The sequence below is a fragment of the Tenrec ecaudatus genome, chromosome 1, assembly GCF_050624435.1.
Source record: "Tenrec ecaudatus isolate mTenEca1 chromosome 1, mTenEca1.hap1, whole genome shotgun sequence".
In the NCBI taxonomy this organism is placed as follows: domain Eukaryota; kingdom Metazoa; phylum Chordata; class Mammalia; order Afrosoricida; family Tenrecidae; genus Tenrec; species Tenrec ecaudatus.
In genome coordinates this window covers 134,619,788-134,643,876 of record NC_134530.1, presented here as the reverse complement: position 1 = coordinate 134,643,876, position 24,089 = coordinate 134,619,788, and the positions used below count along the sequence as shown (strand labels likewise).

Sequence of the window (24,089 nt, the reverse complement as noted above, 5' to 3'; positions counted from 1 at the left end):
TCATTTCAAAAAAGGTGACAAGACAGGGGACTGCTTTTGCCACCACTGCAATGCACCTGCTCACCCAGCCATCTCACTGCACTAGTTTTGGTAAAAAAACAAAAACAGCATGCTTCTCTTGCCCCGTGCACCTTATTCACCTGACCTCACTCCGTGTGACATTTTTATTGTTTCTGTGAAAGAAGCAGGACATGAAAGGACAGTGGTTTGACTACATAGAAGAGGTGAAGAAAAAAACAAGGGAGGTGCTTTCAGCCTTCCAAACTTGAGTTTGAAAAATGTTTCCAAAAATGAAATCGCAGATGTGACAAATATATTACATGTAATGGAGAGTAGTTTAAAGGTATAAGGTTGTTTTGTGGGGGGAAAAATTAAATACATAGCTTTGGGGGAGGGATTCCAGGTTTTTTTTGTACCCCTTCATATACAGTGATTCACACAGATACATGCATACCAATGCTCGCTGCAGTATTATCCAGTGGTCAAAAGGTGAAAACAACCCGTGCCCATTAACAGATAAGTGGATAAAGAAAATTTGAACTATATATCCAATGGGATATCATTCAGACATTAAGAAATGGAAGGTTTTATTGCCAACAGATCAGAGTGAAAGAAAATAATAAAGAAATTCTTCCAGTAGGAATCACTACAAAGAAATGAAGAGTAAGAAAAAGATAAATATGCGGGTAAATATAATTCTTTCTCATTTTTAGTACCTTTAAGTGATAATTAAGAATAGCAAATAACAGGAATTAATGAACCTAAAGTTGTCTTAAACAAAAAAAACAACAAAATCAACATCTTCTGGTAGACTGGCCAAGAAAAAGGAAGACTTCATTTACTAAAATTAAAAAGTAAAGATACATTTTAATTGAAATAAAAAGGATTATAAAGAAATAAGGTGAACACATTCATTGTCAACAAATTAAGTAATTTTAGGTGAAGTGGAAAATTTCCTAAAAATACACAAGCTCCAAAAAGTGACTCAAAAATAAATGAACTAAAACCAAAATCACTGTCATCAAATTGATTTCAACTCAGAGTGGCTCTACAGAACAGAATGAACTTGTTCTAAAAGATTTCCCAGTCTGTCAGATGTACGGAAGCAGACTGTCACATCTTTCTGCCAGCGAGCAGCTGATGGGCTTGAACCACTGTGCTACAGGGTGCCTTCAAAACTCAGTAGACTGGTAACAAGCAAAGAGATTCAATTCAAAACTTTAAAACTTTCAACAAGAAAAAACTCAAATAATTCAATGGTAAATTCTACCATTTGAAGAAAAATTAAAATGAATCACAATCACTCAAAAACTTTTTTTAAAAAAATAGGACACTTTGCAACTCACATCTAAGACCAGTATACAATTATCCTAAAAACAACAATGTCAAAAGAAAACCACTGATGAATTATCTCCAGAATAGTCAGAAGTCCTCAAATACTAGCATATTGATTATAAAATCCTTTTAATATATTCAAACCATTAACTTGTATGGTACATCGATTATATGCCAATAAAATCATTTTTAAAACTAGCATATAAAATCCAACAAGACTCATGTAAAAAAGGACTATACTCCACAAGCAGGTCGAATTTGTTCCCAGAATTCAAGGTGAGTTTAATATATAAAAATTAATATTCCATGTCAACGAAACGAAGAGAAAAAATTACATGAATTCTCAATATAAAATGCAAAATATTCGACAAAACTCAGTATCCCTTCATAATAAAACCACAAACCTGTAGTACAGGGAACTTTCTCAATCTCACAAAAAGCACCTAAATCAACAGCTCCTTCGCCCGGCACACTGAAAGCTTCGCTAGGATCAGGAACGAATCATGCATGGCTGCCCGCACAACAGGGATTCAACATTGAGCTAGATGTTCTAGCTTGCACAATTAGGCAGGAACTGGGGACGTGGAGAAAAGGCGGACAGAAACTGCGGGTGGGGGTGGGGGAGTGAATTCAACTCACAACTCCTCACAGAGGGTCCAGCTGCCCCTGTGTGTTTCAGGGAGTGTAGACTGAAGTCTTTGCTGCTGGTGGTTTAGTACCCTGACCTCTGTCTGGGTCAGCAACCCAGTAAGTACATAACCAACACGACCCAGGGCTCACACGACAGGGAAGCCAATTCTGACGCACCGCGACCCTAGACAGGGTTTCCAAGACTACGAATACTGAGTGGAGCACACAGCCTCATCTCTCTAGGTGCAGACGGGGGCTCTAAACGAGTTACTTTGTGGATATCAGCACAAAGCCTAAGCCACCGTGCCCCTCGGGCTTCTTCACTAGAGTCCGTCTTATACCCAAATATGTCTGAGTTACACACACACCTTAGGAAGACACATAAAGGAGCTCCAAAAGGCTCATGGAAATACCATCATCTCCCCACTAACATTTTGAATCACCTCCCCCCCCCCCATGCCCACACAGAGCAAACATCCATATGGCCACATACACCAGGAAACTGCTAGTATGCCTGCTCGGAACTAAGATTTCTAGTGTCCTGAACTGTGAGAAAATTAATTTCTGTTCTTTTTTTTTAAACATTTTATTAGGGGCTCATACAACTCTTATCACAATCCATGCATATACATACATCAAATGCATAAAGCACATCTGTACATTCTTTGCCCTAATCATTTTCTTTCTCTTTTTTTCTTTTCTTTTTTTACATTTTATTAGGGGCTCATACAACTCTTATCACAATCCACACATTGACATACATCAATTGTATAAAGCACATCCGTACATTCTTTGCCCTAATTACTCTCAAAGCATTTGCTCTCCACTTAAGCCCTCTGCATCAGGTCCTCTTTTTTTTTCCCCTCCCTCCCCGCTAAGCCAATCACAGCTAGAATTCTATTACATTAGTCCTAGGCAACTCAAGCAAAATACAAGATCCATATACAAAAATGGATTGTATTTTAATACAGGGGTAATGGCCAATTCATAACTGAAATAAATTTCATTAACCATGACATTAAAAGTCATGGCTTATTTAGGAGTAAACTTAGTAAAAGAAGAGTAAAACATACTCTGAAAACTAAACTATAGCAAGTTCATAGAAAAATAGAACCAAAAGGTAATGGGATTTTTCCACTGACTTTTGATACCCTCTCATACTACTGAAAAAAAAACCAGAATACATAAATACACGCAAACACATTTCAGGCTCATGGAGAACGACAACACACCTACTCATTTACTATCTGACTATCTGACATTTCACATTTACAGTAGCCAAACTCTACTATCTGCTACTTTGAGCATTAACAACACATATCTGGCAGCAACGAGCGCTGAGGTGTGAAGTGAGAGCAACTGGCTGTGATGATTAAGGTTATGTGCCAACTTGGCCTGGCATTGAGAATCAGTTGACAATGAAATCCGGCAGTGAAGTAATGATGTAACTTGGCAGAGAGGTAATGATGTAACTTGGTAGTAATCCTTCATTTTGTGATTGTATATGGCTGTTCTCTGTGTCGGACCAGCCACCCCACAGCCTATGGGTCAAAGGGTCAGTTATGTAATTGAGAGGTAAATTAAAGAGACATCAGACAAGATGAAGTATGCAAGGGCTCACCTCCCGAGCAGAGAGAGAAAGAGATTACAGTAATGTAATCTCTCGAGTTTATATAATCTCAGCACACAGGTCACAGTAAGCACATACGTCACAGGAAGGGTTGTACAATAGACATACACCTAACAGGAGGGGGACAAGCTAGGGGTATACATGCAACAGGAAGGGGTTGTACGAGGGGCACCTATGTGACAGGAAGGCACATATGTAACAAGATGAGCAGATTTTAGAACAAGATGGCATTCTAACCTTGATGGTCTCTGAGCTGGCTTGACCTTGTCCAGGGGACCAATCCATTAGGGAGTGAGTCCTACTTAGGGTGGGACAGACAATAGGGTCTGAGTGCCTTAGAGGGCTGACAACCTTCAGGCAAATTATCTTCAAGCAGCTGATCTTCAAGTGTAGTCAGGGACCAGGTGTGTCTAAAAGCACCTTAAAAGCTAATGTTTTGAGAATGATGAGGCAACAAATGTACAGATGTGCTTGACACATGGGTGCATGTACGTGTTGTGATAAGAGTTGTATGAGCCCCCAATTAATTTTTTCAATTGGCATTATTATAGTGGGGGCACGGGGGCATAACTTTACTTAGGAGAATGTAAGTGGGACGCATCTCCAACCCATGATGGTTAAGGTTCCCTCCACGGGAGCCTTGGCCTCCCAGACTCCGGCTTAATGGATGAATGTTGAGAGTTTGCCCACATACACACTCTTCTCGGGTTTTCGGTTTCCCACAATTCTCTATTTCATTGAACACCGATTTTTACATCACCTACCTGGCCTGTAGAACTTAACCATGTCACTAAGTGAGGACGGAGTGTATTGTTAAGATGGCACTGCGTCCCACGTTGATCTACATATTCGGCATGATACTGAAATCTCCACTGCTAGCTTTGGAGAAATGTAGACAGACCCAAAGTTTCAAGTGGAAATATAAAGGGCTCCAAATTGGCAAAACAACCTTAAAAAGTAACAGTAAAGTTGAAAATCTCACATTTCCCACCTTCAAAAAACTCTTCCAAGCTGCATTCATCAAGATAGTCTGGTATTAGCAAAAATACAGACATAGGTTATCAGTGAAACAGAACTGACATAAACCCTGACATTTACAGGCAAATGCTTTCAACAATCCCACAGTAACTCAATAGATAGTGCCAGATAATCACATGTAAAAAATTATGTGGACCCCTACCTCATATCATACATAAAAAAATTAAAGGTAGCTCACAGACCTAAAGATACAAGCTAAAACTAGAAAACTTGTACAAAGAAACAGTTAAGTACTCGTGTATAAGATTAAGTATTCACAACCTCTGACTGTCACCAAAATACGCAAAATTTTTGACATCATCAGTAATTTATAACATTTGACAATATGTTCATTTATCAATGTTCTTTTATCAATGTTCTTTTATCAAGCTCCTTTCCTTATTGTTTTAACTTTATGCAATTTAAAAGTCAATTTGAATAACTACAGTAACCGGTATATTTAATACAATTTTTCTTCCTCACTTTGCATGATTCTTAATGCTTTTGTTTCTTAAAGTTTCCATTATATGTATGACTCTTAAATGAGTCAATTTTAGAAGGCCAGATATTCATTCGAAATAAATATAAATCCCGACTTGTTACATATACAAATATTTGTAAAATACTATTTTGTTTAACAAATGTACTTTACATACATTCCGTGAACACTGCCATAAAAGGAAAAAAATATCTAGGTTAGCTATAACATGTTTGTTCCAAATGAAATGGAACACAGAAAGATAGACTTTTTAGGTGTGTCCTTAAATGGACTAGTGTTGTCCATTTTGGTTTAGAAAATTACATGGTTTACCATTAAGAGAATGACACAACCAAGAGGAATGGCATCAGATTCATGGTCAAAACAGACATTTCAAGTACATTACTGTCTGTGACAGGATAATATCTATCCACATCCAAGAAAATTCTATCAGTACACCTACACTATTCAAATATACACACCAACCATCAAAGCTAGTGATTCTAAAACTGAGGCATTTCATCAATATCTTCAGCTAAAAATTGAACAAACATGCAATCAAGAGGCACTGATAATTACTGGTGATTGGCATGCGAAAGAGTTGGCCTTGGTAACAGAATCGAAGCTGGAGACAGCATGATAGAAATTTGCAAGGCCCATGGCTTCTACATCACAAATACCTTTTTCCAGCAGCACAAACGGTGACTGTACACATGAACTTGGCCAGATGGAACACACAGAAATAAAAAGACTCCATCCATAAGAAGAGATCATGAGGAAGTGCCAGCAGGTAAAATGAGACCAGGGGCTGACAATCGACAGACCATCAACTAAATTGAAATCACTCCACCAGAGCCAAAATATGAACCAGAGGATATCCCACCCACCAATTTCAAGAACATTATCGAGAACAGATTTGAAGCACTAACCACTAAATACAGAAGACCTGATGAGCTATGGATGACATCAAGAGCTTTGTACATGAAGAACGCAAAGGGTCATCGAAAAGATGGGGAAGAAGGACAAGATCAGAGTGGATGTCAGAACAGACTCTGAAACTCGCTCTTATCGTAGAGTAACTAGGACAAATGGAAAAAATGACAAAGTCAAGAACTCAGCATATCTTAGGTTGAAAAAATCCAAGCCTCGAGTTGCAGTACTGAAAGATTTTATGGGCAAAATATTGAATGATGCACTGAAAGAAGATAGAAAGAATACAGTCGCTGTATTCCTGTACAAACTGGTCAACAAGAGGTAGCATACGAGCAAGCAATGTTTAGGGAAGAAGGTCAAGCTGCACAGAAAGCATTCGCCAAAAACAAGGCTCTGGGAATTGCTGGAACACCAACTGAAATATTTCAACCGCTGACGAAACACTGGAAGCAGTTACTGGTCTATGCCATGAAGTCTGCAGCCAGCTACTTAGCCAGCTGACTGAACGAGAGCCATATTTGTACCTATTCCAAAGAAAAGTGGCCCAAAAGGGTGCTCAAATTATAGAACAATATTACTAATATCACATGCAAGTGAAGTTTTGCTGAAGAGCAACCAACAACAGCTTCAGCAGTACATGGACAGTAAGCTGCCGGAAGTCGAATTCAGAAGAGGGTGTGGGAGCATCATTGTTGATGCTCGATGGATCTCGGCCGAAAGCAGAGACTATGAGAAGGATGCTTCCTTGTGTTTAATTGACTACGCAAAAGCATTCAACTGGGTGGATAACAACAAACTGTGGCTACCTTCGAGAAGAAAGGGAGTTCCAGAACATTTCACTGTGCAAACAGAGCAAGGGAGCACTGCATGGTTTAAAGGTGGAACAGTGAATGTCAAGGTTGTATCCTCTCACCATACTTATCCAATCTGTATGCACAACCATTAACAGACATTCGAGGTAAATACTCACATACACAACCCTGCAATAACACACAGAAGAGATGTGGGGAGGTACATGGAACAATACCCACAATCATGTATAGGTTTTTGGAGTATTATTTCTACACTATATATGTGTATGTACTGCAAACATATCCAAGGACAGAGTAGAGCATACAGGGGACAAACTAGAACTTATTAGCAAACACCTCTGTGACACTGTGCCCTGTAACAGTAACAGGCAGCTCACTGCCTGGTCAGAATGGAAACATTTTTAAATTGCAGCCTGAAACAGGTGTAGCCCAGCCCAGAATGTTTCGCTCTGAGAAGCAGCCTAGCCTACCTACAGTATCGTTTGGCAGACCACTGGGGACAAACTGATCTTAAATGTAGAACTTACTTTGTTAGACTTAAAAACTGTTTTATTTCACTTTTCTGAGAATACTTTGCCAGTTTCACACAAGAACTTGCCTTCCCCCTCCCCTTGCTTGGCAAGACGCCCCACAAGGATGTATAGTAACTTCCCTTTGCAGCTGTTCGGGGCTCTCGCCTTACAGACTGAGCCTGCCTCAGTTGCTGGTGAGGGCCCAGATTCGAATCTGTCTGAATAAAGCTTTACTGTTTCCATCTCTGTTTCAGTGAGTGGTCTGGGTGAGGGTCTCGCTCGCTAACAACCTCAAAGAAATGAGTCACTGAACTTGGGGTCTTAGGACCACAGGGGCCATCTAGTTTAATTAGCATAGAATAGTTCACAATGTTCTACGTGGTAGTGAGTCATGAAGGCTTTAAAAGCTTACAGGCAGCCATCTAAGCATATATCGGTCGCTCTTGGTCTGCTGTAGAGAAGAAAATCTAACACACAAGGAAACAGTCCACAGGACACATGGACCAGGCAAACCACAACCTCCACCACTCAAGAAAAAGAACAAGTTGATGGTGCCCAGATACACTACCAACTATTCTGATCAGGCCACAGATGATCTTGCAAAGGATGAGTGAATAATGTAGAAAACAATTGAGAAAAAAAAAAAGACTTACTGTTCTGATAGAGAATGATGGAGTCCTGAGGCTGTGGTCCTTAGTTACCCTTCAAATCTAGAACTAAACCCACCCCTGGGAATCATATTTCAAACACACAGGCCGATATGGAGTGTGTTCCTGAGATGTAGTCAATTAATATGGCTCTTCTAGCTATACTTCCTTCTAATCTGCCTGTGGCTGTAATCCCATTGTGGAGGGATTCTCTGCTGTGTTAACAGGTTGGATTAAGTAGAGTAGCAGGGTGTGAACCTACTCTACTTTAGTAGAGGGTGTGAACGAAGGCATTACCCTTGTTTCCTTGGAGGTAGGATGTGCTTAAAGACAAAAATCACTCCTCCAAGAAAGCCAAGCTCCATGTTTAACAGCCATCTCAGAAAGCCTGGGCCCATCAAAAAGAGATTGCCATGGAACCTATTGACCATCTGTTTGAAGTGGCAGAGGCTGAGACTAGTGGCATCGAGGTTGAGTCACGAGACCGTGGGACAGAAGAGATGAGCAGTACCAAGGCTCTGAGTCTGTGAGGCAGAGCAGTGGGCCAGCTTCCTGGCCCAGAGGCAGAGGTTAAGGCCAAAGAACTTTGTGGCTGAGAAGTTGGGGACCAGGGAAAAGTTTGGCATAGGCTAGAAGGGCCATGTTCTGTGTCAGAATTAACTCAACAACAGATTAGTATGTGCAAGGTATCAACACTCTAGAAAAAAATACCACCTATAGTATTCCAACCATTTCTGTTCTAACTTCAGAGAATGAAAGGAGTCGCTACATGGTCTTTAGGCCCAAGAGGAACAGTCAGTATATTGAGCATACTGCTGTTGCTAGGTTCTGTAGCGTGGGTCCTGCTTCATCGGGGCCTATGGACAACAAAACACTGCCCAGTACTGTGCCACCCTCACAACCCTGCTATGCAGCCCACTGTGTAAATCCACTCGCCATCTCCTGGAGGGCCTGCTCTTCCGACTCTCTACTCTATCAGGCATGATGCCCTTTTCCTGAGATGAATCTCTCCTGATAACATGTCCATAATACGTGCAACAAATTCTCTCTCCAGCCTTCCTTGTAAGGAACATTCTGATTGTATTTCTTCCAAGACAGATTTACTTGTTCTTCTGGCGTTCTATCAAAACAAACAAACAAGAAACTAAACTGACTGCCATCAAGTCAATTCCAACTAACAGCGGCCTGGTGGCACAGCGTAGAACTGCCCCTAGAAGTGTCCAAGGCTGCCACTCTCTAAGAGAGGAGGAAGTCTCATCTTTCTCCTGCTGAGCAGCTGGTGGTTTCGAACTGCTGACTTTGCAGTTGGCAGCCCCACGTGTAACCACTATGCCACCAGGGCCAAGCACTTTCAGTATTTTTTTGCCAATACCATTAATACAAATGTATAATTCTTCTGAAATATTCTTGACCCATTGTCCAACTTTCACATGCATATAAAGTGACTGGATATACCCTGGCTTGGGTCAAGAGTAGTTCATCACCTACAGCACTTTTAAAAGGTCCTGTGCAGCCTATTTGCCAAATGCAGTATGTTGTTTGATTTCTTGATTGCTGCTTCCATGAGCATCGATTGTGGATCCAAACATAAAGGCATGCTTGAGCACGTCAATCTCTTCTCTGTTTATCATGATGAGGCCAACTGGTCCAGGTGTGAAGATAGGAGATTTCTTTATACTGAGTTTCAATTCTGCAAAGGCTACTTTTATTAATTTTCACCCATAAGTCCTTTGAGTCCTCCTTGCTTTCCGCAAGCAAGTTTCATACAGGTTGTTCATGTTTAATATAAGATGAATTTAATACATACATTATTTCCTCATTCATTTATTCAACAAAATATGCATGAACACCTACTCTGGGCTATGTACAAGCCCTGGTAGTACAGTGCTCAAGCACTGGGCTACTACCTGAAAGGCCAGCAGTCCAAACCCACCAGTTGCTCTTCCAATGAAAAGCATAGCAGTCTGCTTCTGTAAAGGTGACGGTCTTAGAAACAACTGTGAGGCAGTTATGCTCTGCCCTATAGGGTCGTTATGAGTTGGTAGAGACTAATGACATGTGTTTGGATTTCTACTATGTACTTGGGTGCTAAGATAGAAACTTCAACAGAGCTTACATTCCAGTGGAAAGATAAAACGTAGCGGCTATTTCATAGGGGGAAAATATATAAATAACTTAGCTGTTTGTCCTCTGACAGTGTATTCTTTCTCTCAAATATAGAATTCAACCATAATTAAGTTCTTCCTTTAAAATTATGGCTCCAAAGAACTTTCATCTGTTACAATTAAATCAGCTACTTCTATCAACATTTACCTGTGAAAAAAGTGTTTAATCCATTCAGACCTTTCTTGTTTCTTGTCTTGAAACTTAATTTTTAGACAATACAAATTAACACAGAAATGGCTGTAAAGAATTGGTTTGGGGGAGATGTTTACTTAAGAAATTTGTCCAGGCTATTTCTAAATCTGGCAAGAAAATCAGTGGAGTACATGCCTGTTGTCACAGGCAAATAATGACCAATTGCCTCATCTTGGAAGGCCCAAATGTTTCATAAAACTCTAAAGACTATGCAATGAACGAGGAGTATCCAGCTGACTTTCCATGGAAAAGGTCATTTGGCATTTGAAACATGAATCCCTCGAATACATTTCCCAGGGCTGCTTACACAGTGGAAGGCCACAATGAACCAGGTATTGCGGTATGAAGAAACGGTAGCAAAACGTGCAAATACAAGCCAAGATCAGTGGCCCCCTCCCCCCACTATAATTGAGTTGGGTCCATTTTACAGCGGCCCTGTACATGATTTCTGGGGCTGGAAATCTTCATAAGAGTCGACAGCCAAAAAAGAGGACCTGATGCAAATAAGTGGAGAGCAAATGCTTTGAGAATGATTGGGGCAGGGAATATATGGATGTGCTTTATACAATTGATGCATGTATATGTATGGATTGTGATAAGAGTTGTATGAGCCCCTAACAAAATGTAAAAAAAGAGGAGAAAAAAAAGAAAATGATTAGGGCAAAGAATGTACAGATGTGCTTTATGCAATTGATGTATATATATATATGGCTTGTGATAAGAGTTGTATGAGCCCCTAATAAAATGTTTAAAAAAAAAAAAAGTCGACAGCCACATCTTTCTCCAATGGAGCGGCTGAGGAGTTGAAGAGCTGTCCTGGTGGTTACCAGTCCAACACTTCTCAGACGGTGCGGCCAGGGCTCCTTTTAATGGTGGCTGAAATTCTGGCATAATTTAGGAGGTGAAAAATCACAGGTATTGTTTTTAACATGTAAAATAGATGGAAGGGTATTAACCTTACATGATTGAAAAATAACCTATAATGGAGTAATCTTCAGATACACACATCTGATTTCCTAGGGACTCAAAACATTTATGTCATATCAGAGGGGTTTCCAAAAGTTCATGGGAAAGTTCCCTTGTGGAAGCTCCTTTGGATTAAGACCTCACAAGGAGGTTTACAGTTTTTAAATGTCTTTTACACCCATACAAAACAAGACCAACAGCCCTCACAATCTGTTGACGGTTGAGTTTTTATAAAATTGAATCCACAGTTGAATAAGACTGAATTTCATATGAAAATATATATTAACAAAAACTCATGCTATTATCTAATTACTGTTCAATCTCATTAGAGCTAAAGATGCAGCATGGCAATTCTCTCTGAAACACATAGCGTAAAGGACAGAGACTGAGTCTACCTAATCAATAGAAAATAAACGAAACACAGTAGAGGTCAGAACCCTATTTGGGGACTCCCTAGGTGTTCATCATATCCTTAAACTGCAAAGGCAAACCAGTACACCAAGACAGGGCTGTGTGAATCTGTTCGTTGAACAAGCTCGTACCCCTCAAGTTATCCAACAGCAGATACTTAAATAATAGTACTTCATTTTCATAAAGATACACACTTGATTTACCTCTTCACAGAGCACTTTCAAAAAAGATCCAAAGCTGACACCAAGCACCACCAACTCAAAAGATCTAGGCTGCTAGAAAGCCACATGGAATGTTCTACTACAGTCAACACCACAGTAAGATCATGGGGCAGTTTCTACACTAAAGAGAGTGGTGAGTCACACACACTTCACGAGACAACCTTTTAGAAACATCTTCCCCATTTTAAGACCTGAGGGTATATTAAAACCAAAAGAAGAAGGAAAAAAAACCCTTCAGCTATTGCCTTGAAGAATCTCAAAGGTCAACTCCAGATGCCACTCCTTCACGTTTACAAAAGGAGGGGCAAGGGCAAGTTTCTCCCAATTTCAAGTGGGCAAAGCTAAGGCATGCAAGGTTTGAGATGAGACTCTGGCGAATGGTGAGGCACACCTGTCAGTCTTATCTGACCAGGGGGACCGGACCTTGAAGGATGTAGCCCTGCCAGGCTGCTGTGGTGACAGCGATCCAGCACCAGCAGCAGAGGTTAGCACAGGTATGAGCTTCATAGGCTCCTGAAAAGGTGCTACGTGGCACTAAGCAAGCCGTGTCTCGTTCCCCCCGCTCCGCTTCCGCCCCAAACATTTTCCCTTTGCCTTACCAGTTGCTCCAGATGCCGTAGAGCAGTTCCACAAAAGCAAAAGAGAGATTCAGGCACAGGAAGAAAAACAGGTTCCGAGACGTCTTGTCCGACAGGATAGACCTGGGCATGACATAAGTGGAGAAGATCCGGGATAGTCAAAGAGAAGCCAGGACTCCTTTTCCAATCCCCCATCCATAAGCTCCCTTCCTCTCCCTCTCGTAGGCGAAGAGGGGAGAGTGGTCCTTGATGCCCCCTCCCTAGCCTCGCGCCACCCTTCGGTCTGGGCCTTCTTGTCCACTGCCCGACACCCCCTTCCCGCAAACACCGCACCCCGCACCTAAACCAGCCCGAGATCTTGCCGAGCAGATTGAACTTGGATGGTTTGTATTCATCATCCTTGATGGACAGGGGTAACATCGTCTCTGCCCGGCGACAGGCCGGGTCTACTCCCCTGTAGAAGTGGCTCCGTGTGGTGGTGACTGTGACAGGGGTGACGGCTCGGACGGGAATTCCCAGAGCTAGTCCCGGCCGCGCGCCGCGTCCAGACACAGACACACACCCAGGAACTAGCTGACTTCCGGCCCGGACCGCGCAACGCGCCCTGGGACGGGAAAGGGGGAAGGCGGGGCCGCGGGACGGGGGCGGGGCCGCTGGACGGGGCGGGGCCAGTGGGAGATGGGCGTGCCCAATGGGCGGGGCCGGCGGGGGGCGGGCCGATGGGCTGGGCCGGCGGAGGTGGGCGGCGCCGACGGCCGAGCTGGGTAGGGGGCCGCTCGAGGACTGGACTGCGGCCCCGCGGAGTAGGGCGATCTAAGGCGTTAACTCGGGTTTCTGAGAAGTTGTCCTGGAATGGGGTCCAGCCCCTGGCCTCGGGGAGGAAATTCGCGGTGACGGACCCTAAGAACTGGCTTAGTGGTGGCGACACGCTCACGCCCACCCTGACCGCCAAGGTTCCCGGATGCATTGGCATCCCAGGCGTGACCTTTGCCATTGCCCCCCGGCTGGCATTAAATGCTGTTGCAGTGGGTGGCCTTGTTCGGCGACGTGCCCTCCCGCTGCGCCAAACCGCAGGAAGTGCAAGTGATGGTTTGGGCGCCAAATCATCATCACTCGGGAACACAGCAGCGGGGCCTTGGCCTGCGATTCGGAAGGCAGACACTCTCGAGAAAAAACGTCAAACGCGTTTAAAGGGTGGTCGTTAGAAACCCTCCACAAGACCGTCTGGACTTGGTTCCTCCGGCAATCGCAGTTCGAAGCTCGGATGCCTACACGTCCTTTTCGCTTCCAGGTCACCCCCGAGCTGCAGAGGCGGCTCTACTTTTGAGCACCGGGACGGGACGGGAGAAGCGGGCGGGGGGCGGGCGCCGGGAGGGGGGTGTACAGCGGCCGCGGGGCCCCCTGCACCGTGCCCCCAGTTCTCCGGGCGCCTGCAGGGGAACGGGCTGGGCGAGGTCACGTGGCTCGCCACGTGGTCAATTAAAAGTTGCTGCCTTGGGGAAGCGATGGGCCCCCGAAGGGCCGGCTAGTCTTGGGAACGTGGGCTGGAAACGGCAAACCCCAGCGTCTCGGGAGCTGCCTCCCCCGCCCCCCCAACAGGAAGTGGAGCGTCACCTACGAGGCGGGCGGACGCCAGGGACCGTCCCCCTGCTGCGGGCGGCGCTTCCCCGGGTTACCTGCCCGCCGAGGGTGCGCGCTGCCGCCCAGGAAGAAGCTAGCACTGAGCCAGCGGGGCGCCCCTTCCTCTGGGGACCCCTGGCTGCTCCCCAGGATGTCGGCCCGCCCCGCTGCGCCCTTCTGCACCCCGGTAAGGAGACCTCCGAATGCACGCGCGTGACCGAACGTTTGCAGGGGCGATGCATTTATGCTTGGTTCGCATTTTGGGAACTTTGGGGGAAGAGCAGTGTGGAATGTTAACATCCGGAGGCTTTCTTTTTGAGAATATAGCTATTCTACAGTAGGTTGGGGTGTGTGTGCATTTTTTGTTAATGTTCATGTTCATTAAAACTCTTAGGGGAGAAGCGAGGTTCCAGATTACGTTCTGCAAAGAATGTTTTGCCTCCGCCTTTCTTGACATGTTATTTTCATTGAGCATAAAAATATTTTAAATTAGCGTTTACTTAAGTTGTTTAGGAAGCTTGTATACTATGAATAGACTGGATTTTACTCTGCTGCACTGCTGGGGGAACATTAGTTTGGGTACAAAAGACAAGGTAAAGATAAAAGCTTTTTCTGATACTGCTGTTTTCCTTTGAAACTGCTTTCTTATTTCATGATGATATCACTAATGAGAGAGAAGGGACTATATAGAAATATCTAATCAAATTTCAGCAAATGCTTTTCAGCATTTCACTCATCAAGGTCAGCTGCAATTTGAACCTGTCTGGTTTTTGTATTCTGCCTTTGAAATCTGCATTGTATTCCAGGCAGCTGTGACTCAGAAATCCCTCTGGCGGTTTTCTGAGAAACAAACCTGCATTAGCTGCTTTCAAATCTTTTTTTTTTTAATTTTTAATCATTTTATTGGGAGCTCTTACAGATATTATAACAATCCGTAGTTCAATCACATCAAGCAGTATTGTACAATTGCTATCACAATCAGTTTCATTATTTTTTTTTCTTCTTGAATTCATTGATATCAGCTCCCCTTAACCCATACCTCCACCCCCTCCCCGCTTTCCAATCTTTTTGAAATAAGTTGAAGAAATTTTCATTTCTATTCTATTGGTTTCCTAGGGTTCTCCCACATTAATTGGCTTCCCGGGCCCCCAAAGATATAAAATAGATATTTCTGTTCAGGCACTATCCTTTCAAAATTTGTCAGTGCCATTTCACACCTTTTACACCTTTAGATGTCATAATGCCCATCTTGAGTGCTGGAGATGTTTTATTTTGCAATATGTGAATCAGTAAACGTTTGAGAAGTGAAAAATGGTTGTACTTCATGTATGTTGTTGTTTTGAATAGTCTTTATCCCATGCATATTATTTCTTTGTGTTACCCTATCATAATAAGTTTCATTCATTCAACACTCATTCAATGAGAGTCTACCATGTGCCAAGCTTTGTACTAGGCACAACACAAAATAAACCCCAAAAATGTTTCCCCTGAAGGAATTTTATGAAGAGAAATAGTGCCAGGGAAATCAGCCCAGGAGTTTAGAGGTGTCAAATCCCCTAGGTATGCCGTGTTTTACATGACTATAGAAACTAAGCCACTCCATTATACAGCGTGTATCATGTAAGAACATGCATTGGTCACTCTAAAACAGTACTTCGCTCCAGGTAGGTAGTCCTTACAGATGCTGTATCTTCTTTCTGAACTCGTAATTCCTTCATGCGTTATAAAATTAATGTTGGAAAGTGGACCAATTCAGCTCTGTGGGGAAGGGAAGCAAAGAAAATGAAGGGCAGAAGCTCATCTGTAGCACAGTTGAGCTCCTCCTGGGTTCCCGCCACCAGGAATAGGAAGGATTCCACCTGTCGTTCTTCAGGAACTCTATTTTAGACCCCGGGGTTGTGAGATCCTTCAAATGGACTGCCCTGTGAACGTGGAAAGGAAAAAGAAGTGTAGCAGTAGATAGAGGAGCTCTGGTGGCTCAGTGCTTAAAGTGCTCCGTTGCTACCAGGAGGTCTGGACAGCAAATCTTCCAGCTGCTCGCCTGTAGAAAAAGGAGGCTTCTTTGAGATTTATAGCCTTGCAAATGTTGGGGCAGTTCCCATCTGCCCCCGGAGGCACTGAGTTGGCATCGACTCAGCAGTAATGGGTTTGGGAATGGTAGATAAAACTGAAATATATACCTAGCTAATAAATATATCTAGAAATTGAACAAAAGTACAAATTGCTAACATATTCAGAGGGTTTTCATATATGACATATAAAAGGGGTCTTCCCCACCCCCACCCCCCGCCAAAAAATAAATAAAAACGGATAAAAGCTCTGTTGGAAGGAGCTTTGGTAGTATGCATTCCCCCTCCCCCATGCTCCCTGAGTGGGCGCACCCAGTGGTGTCACCTGGGAAGGTTCTCTCAGGTCACAGTGAATTTTTTTCATAACAGCAGTTTCACTCAAACCTTATTTTGTGATGGCTAATTTAAGAGAACAGTGCACGGCTGTGAAATTTTGTTTCCTGGTTGGAAAAAAAATACACAAACTGTAGTAATGTTGAACACAGCTTACAAGGATAGTGCTGTGGGAGAAACTCAAGTGTACAAGTGGTTTTCTCATTTCTAAAAAGGTGAAATGTCAATTGATGACAAACCTGTTCTGGACATCCGTCAACTTTCTGAATGTACAGAAACGTCCACTCCTGGTGCATTTGGAGTTCGTTCCACCAGGTCAGGTTGTTAATCAAGCTTTCAATTTAGAGGTTCTGAAAAGATAGCGTAACAGGGTACAACCAAACAGGCCTGACTTGTGGAACATGGGGGACTGGTTTTGCCACCATGACAATACATCTACTCTCTCAGCCATCTCAGAACACCAGTTTTTTGGCAAAAAAACAGCAAACCTCTCTTGCCCCGTGCACCTTACTCACCTGACCTTACTCTGTGGGACTGCTTTTTGCTTCTGCGAATGAAGAAGGCCATGAAAGGGCAGCAATTTGACTTGGAATGGGGGGGGGGGGCACCAAAAACGAGGGCAGTACTGTCAGCCATCCAAACAAATGAGTTGGAAAACGTTTCCAAGAATGGAATCACAAGACCAACTACAGATAGAATATATGAAAATTATCCACAAATAAATAAATAAAATGGGGGGGGGGGAACCGAATCGCAGATTTGACAAATGTATTATGTCCTGGTAAGTACTTTGAAGATGATAGGTTGTTTTGTTAAAAAAAAAAAATACATAGCTTTGGGGGGGGGTGGAATCCTGTTTTTTGTTTCTTTGTTTGGTTCTTTAGTAATCCCTTGTGTGTATGCTCTGGCTTCAAATGTGTAAACATCAGATAGTTAGGATTGGGTGAGTTTGCTCAACTTCTGGATCTTCAAGAGAAAGCTGAACACACACAGAGCAACGTTAGCAGCAACCTCACAGGAAGACATTATTTACCTCAGTGTGTACATTTATTTGTTAGAACCTCGGAAATTCTAAATCTGAAAATAATCCTAAGCCTATGTAGCATCAGAAACATTGTTATTGTCTCCTTTCTGCGTATTGACAAAAATATCACCAAAATTTTTTGATTTCTCTTAATAGTGCTGAGAGCCTGTTCCTATCAATCATTGAAGCCATAAGGAGTTGTTTTTTTTTTCAGTTAAACTTTATCACAATGAGGTAAGTACCAGTATTTTCTTCTGAAAAAAATGTCCCCCCTTTCAGAGGTGTTTTTGTTTTCTTTGAAATGAAAATTCTTACTGGAAACATCTGTTAGCTTTTCTGCGCTCTGACCTATGGAACAGTCATCCAGGTTATAGAGTGAGGCCAGTACCTGTAAAGGTGAAACACTGCTGCAGATTCCAGCAACGGTGACAAGTAGAGCCGATACCCCAGACACCGTGCATGAGTGTCTCACGCATGTCAGTGGGGAGTTTGGGACTGAGTGCGCACTCTTTCTGCGGTTAAGGAGAAATCAGTAGTGTTCTCATGCCCAGCTGTCCATGCATACACTGGGTTTGTTGTTGCACTGTGCCAACAAATGCACCCCTACTCAAAGACACCCCCTAGGGCAGAGCAGCACAGGGTTCCTAGGCTGTAATCCGCACAGGGCAGATCATCAGGTCTGCCCTCCCATGGAACCGCAGGTGGGTCTCAACTACTGACCTTTTCATTAGTTGCCAAATGTTTAACCAGAACTCATATAAAATGGGTGGAGATATATATCAATTCCCTCATTTCTAAAGATTCAAAACCTACATCTGAGATACTGTGTACTTGGGATATTTGAGTTATGAAGGGGGAAATGATTGACAATGTTTATTTTTTTAATTTTTAAAATAAATCTGTATTGGGGGTGCTTACATCTATAATAACAATCCATATATCATCAATTATATCAAGTGGTCATGTAAAATTGTTGGCATCAACAATTTCTAAACATTATCTTCTTGAGCCATTTGATATCAGCTCCTCTATTTTCCCCTGCCCTCCTGTGAACTCTTAATATATATTGTTATTATCATTTATACATACCTTACACCACCCATTCTATCCCTTTGCCTACTATCCTTTTATTCATCCCCCTCAAGGGGGGCTATTCTGCTGTCATTGCTATCCCTTCCCCCTTCCTCTCCTTCCTCCCCCTTCCTTTCCCCTGCCCTCCTGGAATTGTTGCTCCCGTCACTGTTTCTGAGGGGGGTTGTCTTTCCTCTGTGTTTATACCTCTCTACACCGTTTTGCTTCCTAGTTCTTTCCTCTGTTTCCTTTTGCCTTCCTCCTGTCACACTGTATCTTGGTCACCACTCATCTGTCTCTCGGTGATTCCTCACGGCTAGATTATGGCTGCTCCACCAGGAACAAGGACTCTGTGCTCCCCTTGCTGTCGATGTTAGATCCCTAGTTGTTCCCCTATGACTATCTCCCCACCAATTTGGTGGGGCCCCAGGCACTGCCCCTGTTGGTAGTCTGTTATGTTCCATTCTTGCCGCCCCACTGTGGAGGTGTCAGACCAGATTCACTGCCCTCATTGTGGCCCCAATATTGTCCTCTGTAGCGCTGTGCTCCACTATGGGGACATCGTGTCTCAAGCTGTTCTTGGCTTGATTGTGCCTTAGCTGCTCCAAGCAGGGACGTCGTCCTCAGTGCTTGGTGTATCTAGACAAAGTTTCTTTCTGAGTAACTTGAGCTCTTGCTCTTAAGCAGACACTGGATTTGCCTGATCTCCACTGTCCTTCCACCTGACAAATGGTAAGCACCCCTATGTGTTTGTTGACTGACTGACAGGCCACCGCTGATAATATTTTGGCCTTCTGGAACTCATAGGAAGTGAGAGGTATACCACTTTGAAGTTTTAGTACGCACCTGTTTTAGGTTTGACATCTAAAGATACATCATAACTCATGTGCATAAAATCCATTCTCATAGAGAAATGATATGGGAATAAAGTGAGATTATTGCTGAAACCAGCATCTGGGGGAACATTCCAGGGAATCTGTTGCTTAGCAATCTTACTTCCTCTCCATTTTCCTGGACAAAGGAATATATTTACAGGTTTTGTGTTTTGTCTTAGTTTTTTTTATTATTGCTTTTTGACTTATTTGAAAACTAATTTTGCTTGGCATTGGACTGAGCTAAAAAACCTTTTTCTATTTCAAGACTTTCTTCCCAGGGTGCATTGACTCCTTGGTTTCTTACAAGTCATGGAAGGGTGTCTTGTGAAATCACACTTCCTGCAGCCTGCTGTCCATCAGATTGGGCCGTTCATCTCAGCTCGTCTACATTTTCATCGTGACGAAAGCGAAAAGCTAAAAAAATTAAGCCTCTACTTAGCATAATTCCTACCCGTGTGATAGAAAGGGCCTCACTGTCTGCCTCAGTATCAAATGGGTGGAGTGAAGGAGGCAGCAGCACTTTCAAACGCTAGATACATAATGGGTACATATGTTATTTCCTTCTTAGTTGCTGCAAATCAGACCAGTTCTCGTTAGTTGAGAATGGCTGTGTGAGACATCACTGAATAGAGCTTGGTGCTTTACATAGGCGTTCACAAGCCGCACCAGGTGCCACAGAGTAGTGCCTCGCGTTGCAGAGTAGCACCCTGTGCCACTGGGTTTGGAGGGCAATGGCCTCTCGAACGTAGAGTTTCAAACCTCTAAGTGGATTTAAACCGCCAACCTCTTAAGTAGTAACCAGGCACTGATGCATTTCAAGCCCACAGGGACTACTTGTACAGGAGTAGGAGGGGAAACCTTGCCGGGACGCACTTGCTATGGATGGTGAGGTGTGGTCGGGAAGAGATGTGGAGGCACAGGTGTCTGATACCCCTGTTTTAAACACTGCCTTTATTGGGCAAGGAACCCTGGAGCATGGTGCCTACCCATTGATTGGGCTGCTGACCACAAGGTGAGCAGTTGAAGACCACCAGCCACTGTGTGGGAGAAAAACGGGTCTTTGGACTCCCAGTAGAGAGACACAGGGCAGTTCCTCCCTGCCCTGTAGGGACGTCCTGAGTCAGAATTGACTCGATAATATTCGGTGTCTTTGTGTTGGTCAATTCTAACCTGATCTGCCTGTGCAGAAATGGCTTGCTCTCCCAACCTGACTGCCAACAGTACCGAGGCATTCAAAGAACCAACACAGAAATTCCTTTTTCACAGCTGAGAAACGACCTGGTGCAGTCAGAGCTGTCTGTTCAGAGGCATTATCGTCCTAAATATGGCTGTTTCTCAGAACCTGAGCAATTCGATTCAGGACTGTAGGCTCAGAATGCAGGAATAGGCCCTCTGAATGGCAAGATTTAAACTGCCTGTCAAGGGTCAGGCGGCCAGTGACACTGCCGAGAAACCAGATTGCTTTACCCATCATAACCCGCCCTTCCCACAGCTGATCCCGATTGCAGCCCTCTGCGTGATTGATACATAGCACTGTACAGCCAGCTCGCAAGTTGAGTCTGTGAGCCCACGCGGACCATTTGTAATTATCATGCCTGTTCCCCACTTTTACCTACGATGTGAACACAAAAAGAATCTAATTTTGTATTCCGCTTCAAGAAAAGAGGAGTGGGAGCTAGCAATGTTGTTGTAAGAGTGGACGGGCCCTTTAGAAGGAAAGGGGAGGGGAAATCACTTGGGACCGAGAGGATGGAGCTAGTAGAAGGTGAGAAAACCCGTGTGGCATTTCTAACATGCCAGGGAGGGGAATGAAGTGCTTGCCTGCAGGTAAAATCTCAACGCAAGGATCACCTTTCTTGTTCCATTTCTGGCATTCTGTATTTTACGACGAAGTAAAGTCAAACTTGCCTAATGAAATAGAATGCCTTTTTTTTTAATAGGAGAATATCAGGGTTCCACGCCACCTTCTGTTTATCACTAGCTCATCCACAGAACTGGAAGGGAGGGTGGGACCGTGCGACCTGGCCAGAGGTGGCATTTCCCGTCAAGGGGGGATGATGCCCCCAGTCTTCCATCGGGCTAGGTCTCTTCTTAGAGATTTTCAGTCTTCACAGAGTCTTAATCTGCCTTTAATTTACATTTACTCTCCTAACACGTCTTACCTATTGTGAAATTTAAAATAAATATAGATTCCTTCCTACTATTTTCTTACAAAGAGTTGTGAGCACTTACTCAAAAAGAAAAAAAGGCCAAGCATTGCAGCTGATCACAAAGACTGAAGGGAAATTTCCCCCAAGATATAGTCCAACCGAAAAAGGAGATAATGGCTTAGTCAACAGGTGTAGTGCCCAGAACTGCCAGGAGCCCTGAGGGCACAGAAGGGCCCGGGAAACCTCCGGTGCGGGAGGTGATGATTAAAAGTGTTCTGTCTTGTTTTTGTGCATGTTATTGTCTCCGCAGATCTGTCTAAATAAAATAGGCTGGATGAACAATTGGAGGAGAAAATAAGGGGACTGAGATGGGGACATGGGCGAGAGGAAGGTGGGGGGAAAGGTAGTGGTGTTAATAAACCCAGGGACAAGGGAACAGCAAGCGATCCAAATCGGTGGTGAGGAGGGTGTGGGAGGCCTGGTTGGGCATGATCAATGTAATGTAACTAAGAGGAATTGCTGAAACCCTGGTGGGGACTGAGCATGATAGTGGGACAGGAGGGAAGTCAAAGGAAATAAGAGGAAGGAGCTGGGAGGCAAAGGGAATTCACAGAGGTCTAGATAAAGGCATGTACGTATGCAAATATATTTTTACATGAGGATGGCAACTAGATCTATATGCATAAATTTATAGGGTTAGTAGTAGGGAGCAGAAGGACATTGGGCCTCCACTCAAGCACTCCCTCAATGCAAGGATACTTTCTTCTGTTAAATTGGCATTCTATGATGCTCACCTTCCCGATATGACCACTGAAGACAAAGAGGGTGAACAACCAAATGTGGTGAAGAAAGCTGATGGTGCCCGGCTATCAAAAGATATAGCATCTGGGGTCTTAAAGGCTTGAAGGTAAACAAGTGGCCATCGAGCTCAGAAGCAACAAAGCCCACATGGAAGAAGCACACCAGCCTGTGCAATCATGATGTGCCGAAGGGATCAGGTATAAGGCATCATCAGAACAAAAAAATCTTATCATAGTGAATGAGCGGGGGAGTGTAGAGTGGAGACCCAAAGCCCATTTGTCGGCCACTGGAGATCCCCTTGCAGAGGGATCTAGGGGAGGAGACGAGACAGTCAAGGTGCAATGTAGCAACGATGAAAAATACAACTTTCCTCTAGTTCCTGAATGCTTCCTCTACCTCCCCCCCTCCCACTGTCATGATCTGAATCCTACCTTGCAAGTCTGACTAGACCAGAGGATCTACACTGATACAGATGGGAACTGGAAACACAGGGAATCCAGGGCGGATGATCCCCTCAGGACCAGTTGTGTGAGTGGCGGAAACTGGGAGTGCATAGGGAGGGTGGGTTGGAAAGGGAACCGATTTCAAGGATCTGCATGTGACCTCCTCCCTGGAGACAGACAACAGAAAAGTGTGGGAAGGGAGACATGGACAGAGCAAGATATGACAAAATAATTTATAAATTATCAAGGGTTCATGAGGGAGGGGGAATGAGGAGGGAGGGATAAAATGAGAACCTGATGCCAGGGGCTTGGGTGGAGAGCAAATGTTTTGAGAATGAAGAGGGCAACGAATGTACAAATGTGCTTTACACAATTGATGTATGTATGGATTGTGATAGGAGTTGTATGAGCCCCTAATAAAATGATTTTTTTAATGCAGAGCAAAATAGGAAAAGAAAAGCACTTTGTAAGGAAAGCGAGACGGAGTGTGTGGTGTAGAGCGAGGTAAGGGTTTGTGCAGGGCGAGTCTGCGGCGACGTGTGTATGTAGGAGGCCCCTCCTGAAGGCAGTCCTTTTGTCATCGGGCACCACACGCTGTCCTGCCATCTGTGCCCGTGAGCCCGTCAGAAACGGCTCTCGTGTTGTACTGGCTGCCTCTTCCAGCCTTCTCCGTGCGTTTTCCTGTAAGAAAAGCCCAGCGCGTAAATCAGCCGCTCCTTTCCACCTTGGAACGAGTTTAGCTCTTGGCAGCCGAAGACCCTTGGCATGCATGTTCCATAATCCTCAGTTTTCCATACGTATTTGGGGGTGCTGGACCCCTCTGTGCCATGGAAGGCCAGCCTCATGGCAAAACGACGCAGTAGTTTCCGTCCTTCCCCATGGTGAAGGATGAGAGCGGCAGATCCCCAGGTACACCATCAAACTGGTCCTTGCTTTCCTAGCGTGGGTCCGAGGGCATGCAATCTTGTTCACGCTGAGGTATGGCGTATTTGCTCTTAGCTTCTCTCTGGGTAATGTTTCTTCTTCCCTGTGGAGGAGCTTGCCCAGAGGAAGGAATTCTACATTCTCCTGCGTCTCCTGGGGGCGCTTGGTGGATGATCTAGTAAAGACATCAGATGGCCTGATCCCCTTAAAGACTGTGTGAGAGGATGTGCAACCGTTGCATATAAGAGATG

The 24,089-nt window shown here is 43.9% G+C and overlaps 2 protein-coding genes across 3 annotated transcripts in view; one reads left to right on the top strand and one right to left on the bottom strand.

Moving 5' to 3' along the window:
- The window catches only part of SLC30A7 (solute carrier family 30 member 7), a 78,820-nt gene extending 65,697 nt beyond the window's left edge, over positions 1 to 13,123 (bottom strand). Inside the window, exons 1-2 of the mRNA XM_075558825.1 lie at positions 12,869 to 13,123; positions 12,550 to 12,651 (exon numbers count right to left, since the gene is read on the bottom strand). Of these exons, the coding sequence (XP_075414940.1) occupies positions 12,550 to 12,651; positions 12,869 to 12,948 (182 nt within the window). The 5' untranslated portion in view covers positions 12,949 to 13,123. The remainder of the gene's footprint in view (positions 1 to 12,549; positions 12,652 to 12,868) is intronic.
- A 152-nt stretch (positions 13,124 to 13,275) lies between these two features.
- The window catches only part of EXTL2 (exostosin like glycosyltransferase 2), a 30,434-nt gene continuing 19,620 nt past the window's right edge, over positions 13,276 to 24,089 (top strand). Inside the window, exons 1-3 of one of the 2 annotated variants that reach the window (XM_075558823.1) lie at positions 13,276 to 13,819; positions 14,128 to 14,335; positions 17,731 to 17,808. In XM_075558823.1, the coding sequence (XP_075414938.1) occupies positions 17,804 to 17,808 (5 nt within the window). In that variant the 5' untranslated portion in view covers positions 13,276 to 13,819; positions 14,128 to 14,335; positions 17,731 to 17,803. Of the gene's footprint in view, positions 13,820 to 14,127; positions 14,336 to 17,730; positions 17,809 to 24,089 lie in introns of those variants that run through there. The other variant, XM_075558824.1, reaches the window with a different exon arrangement.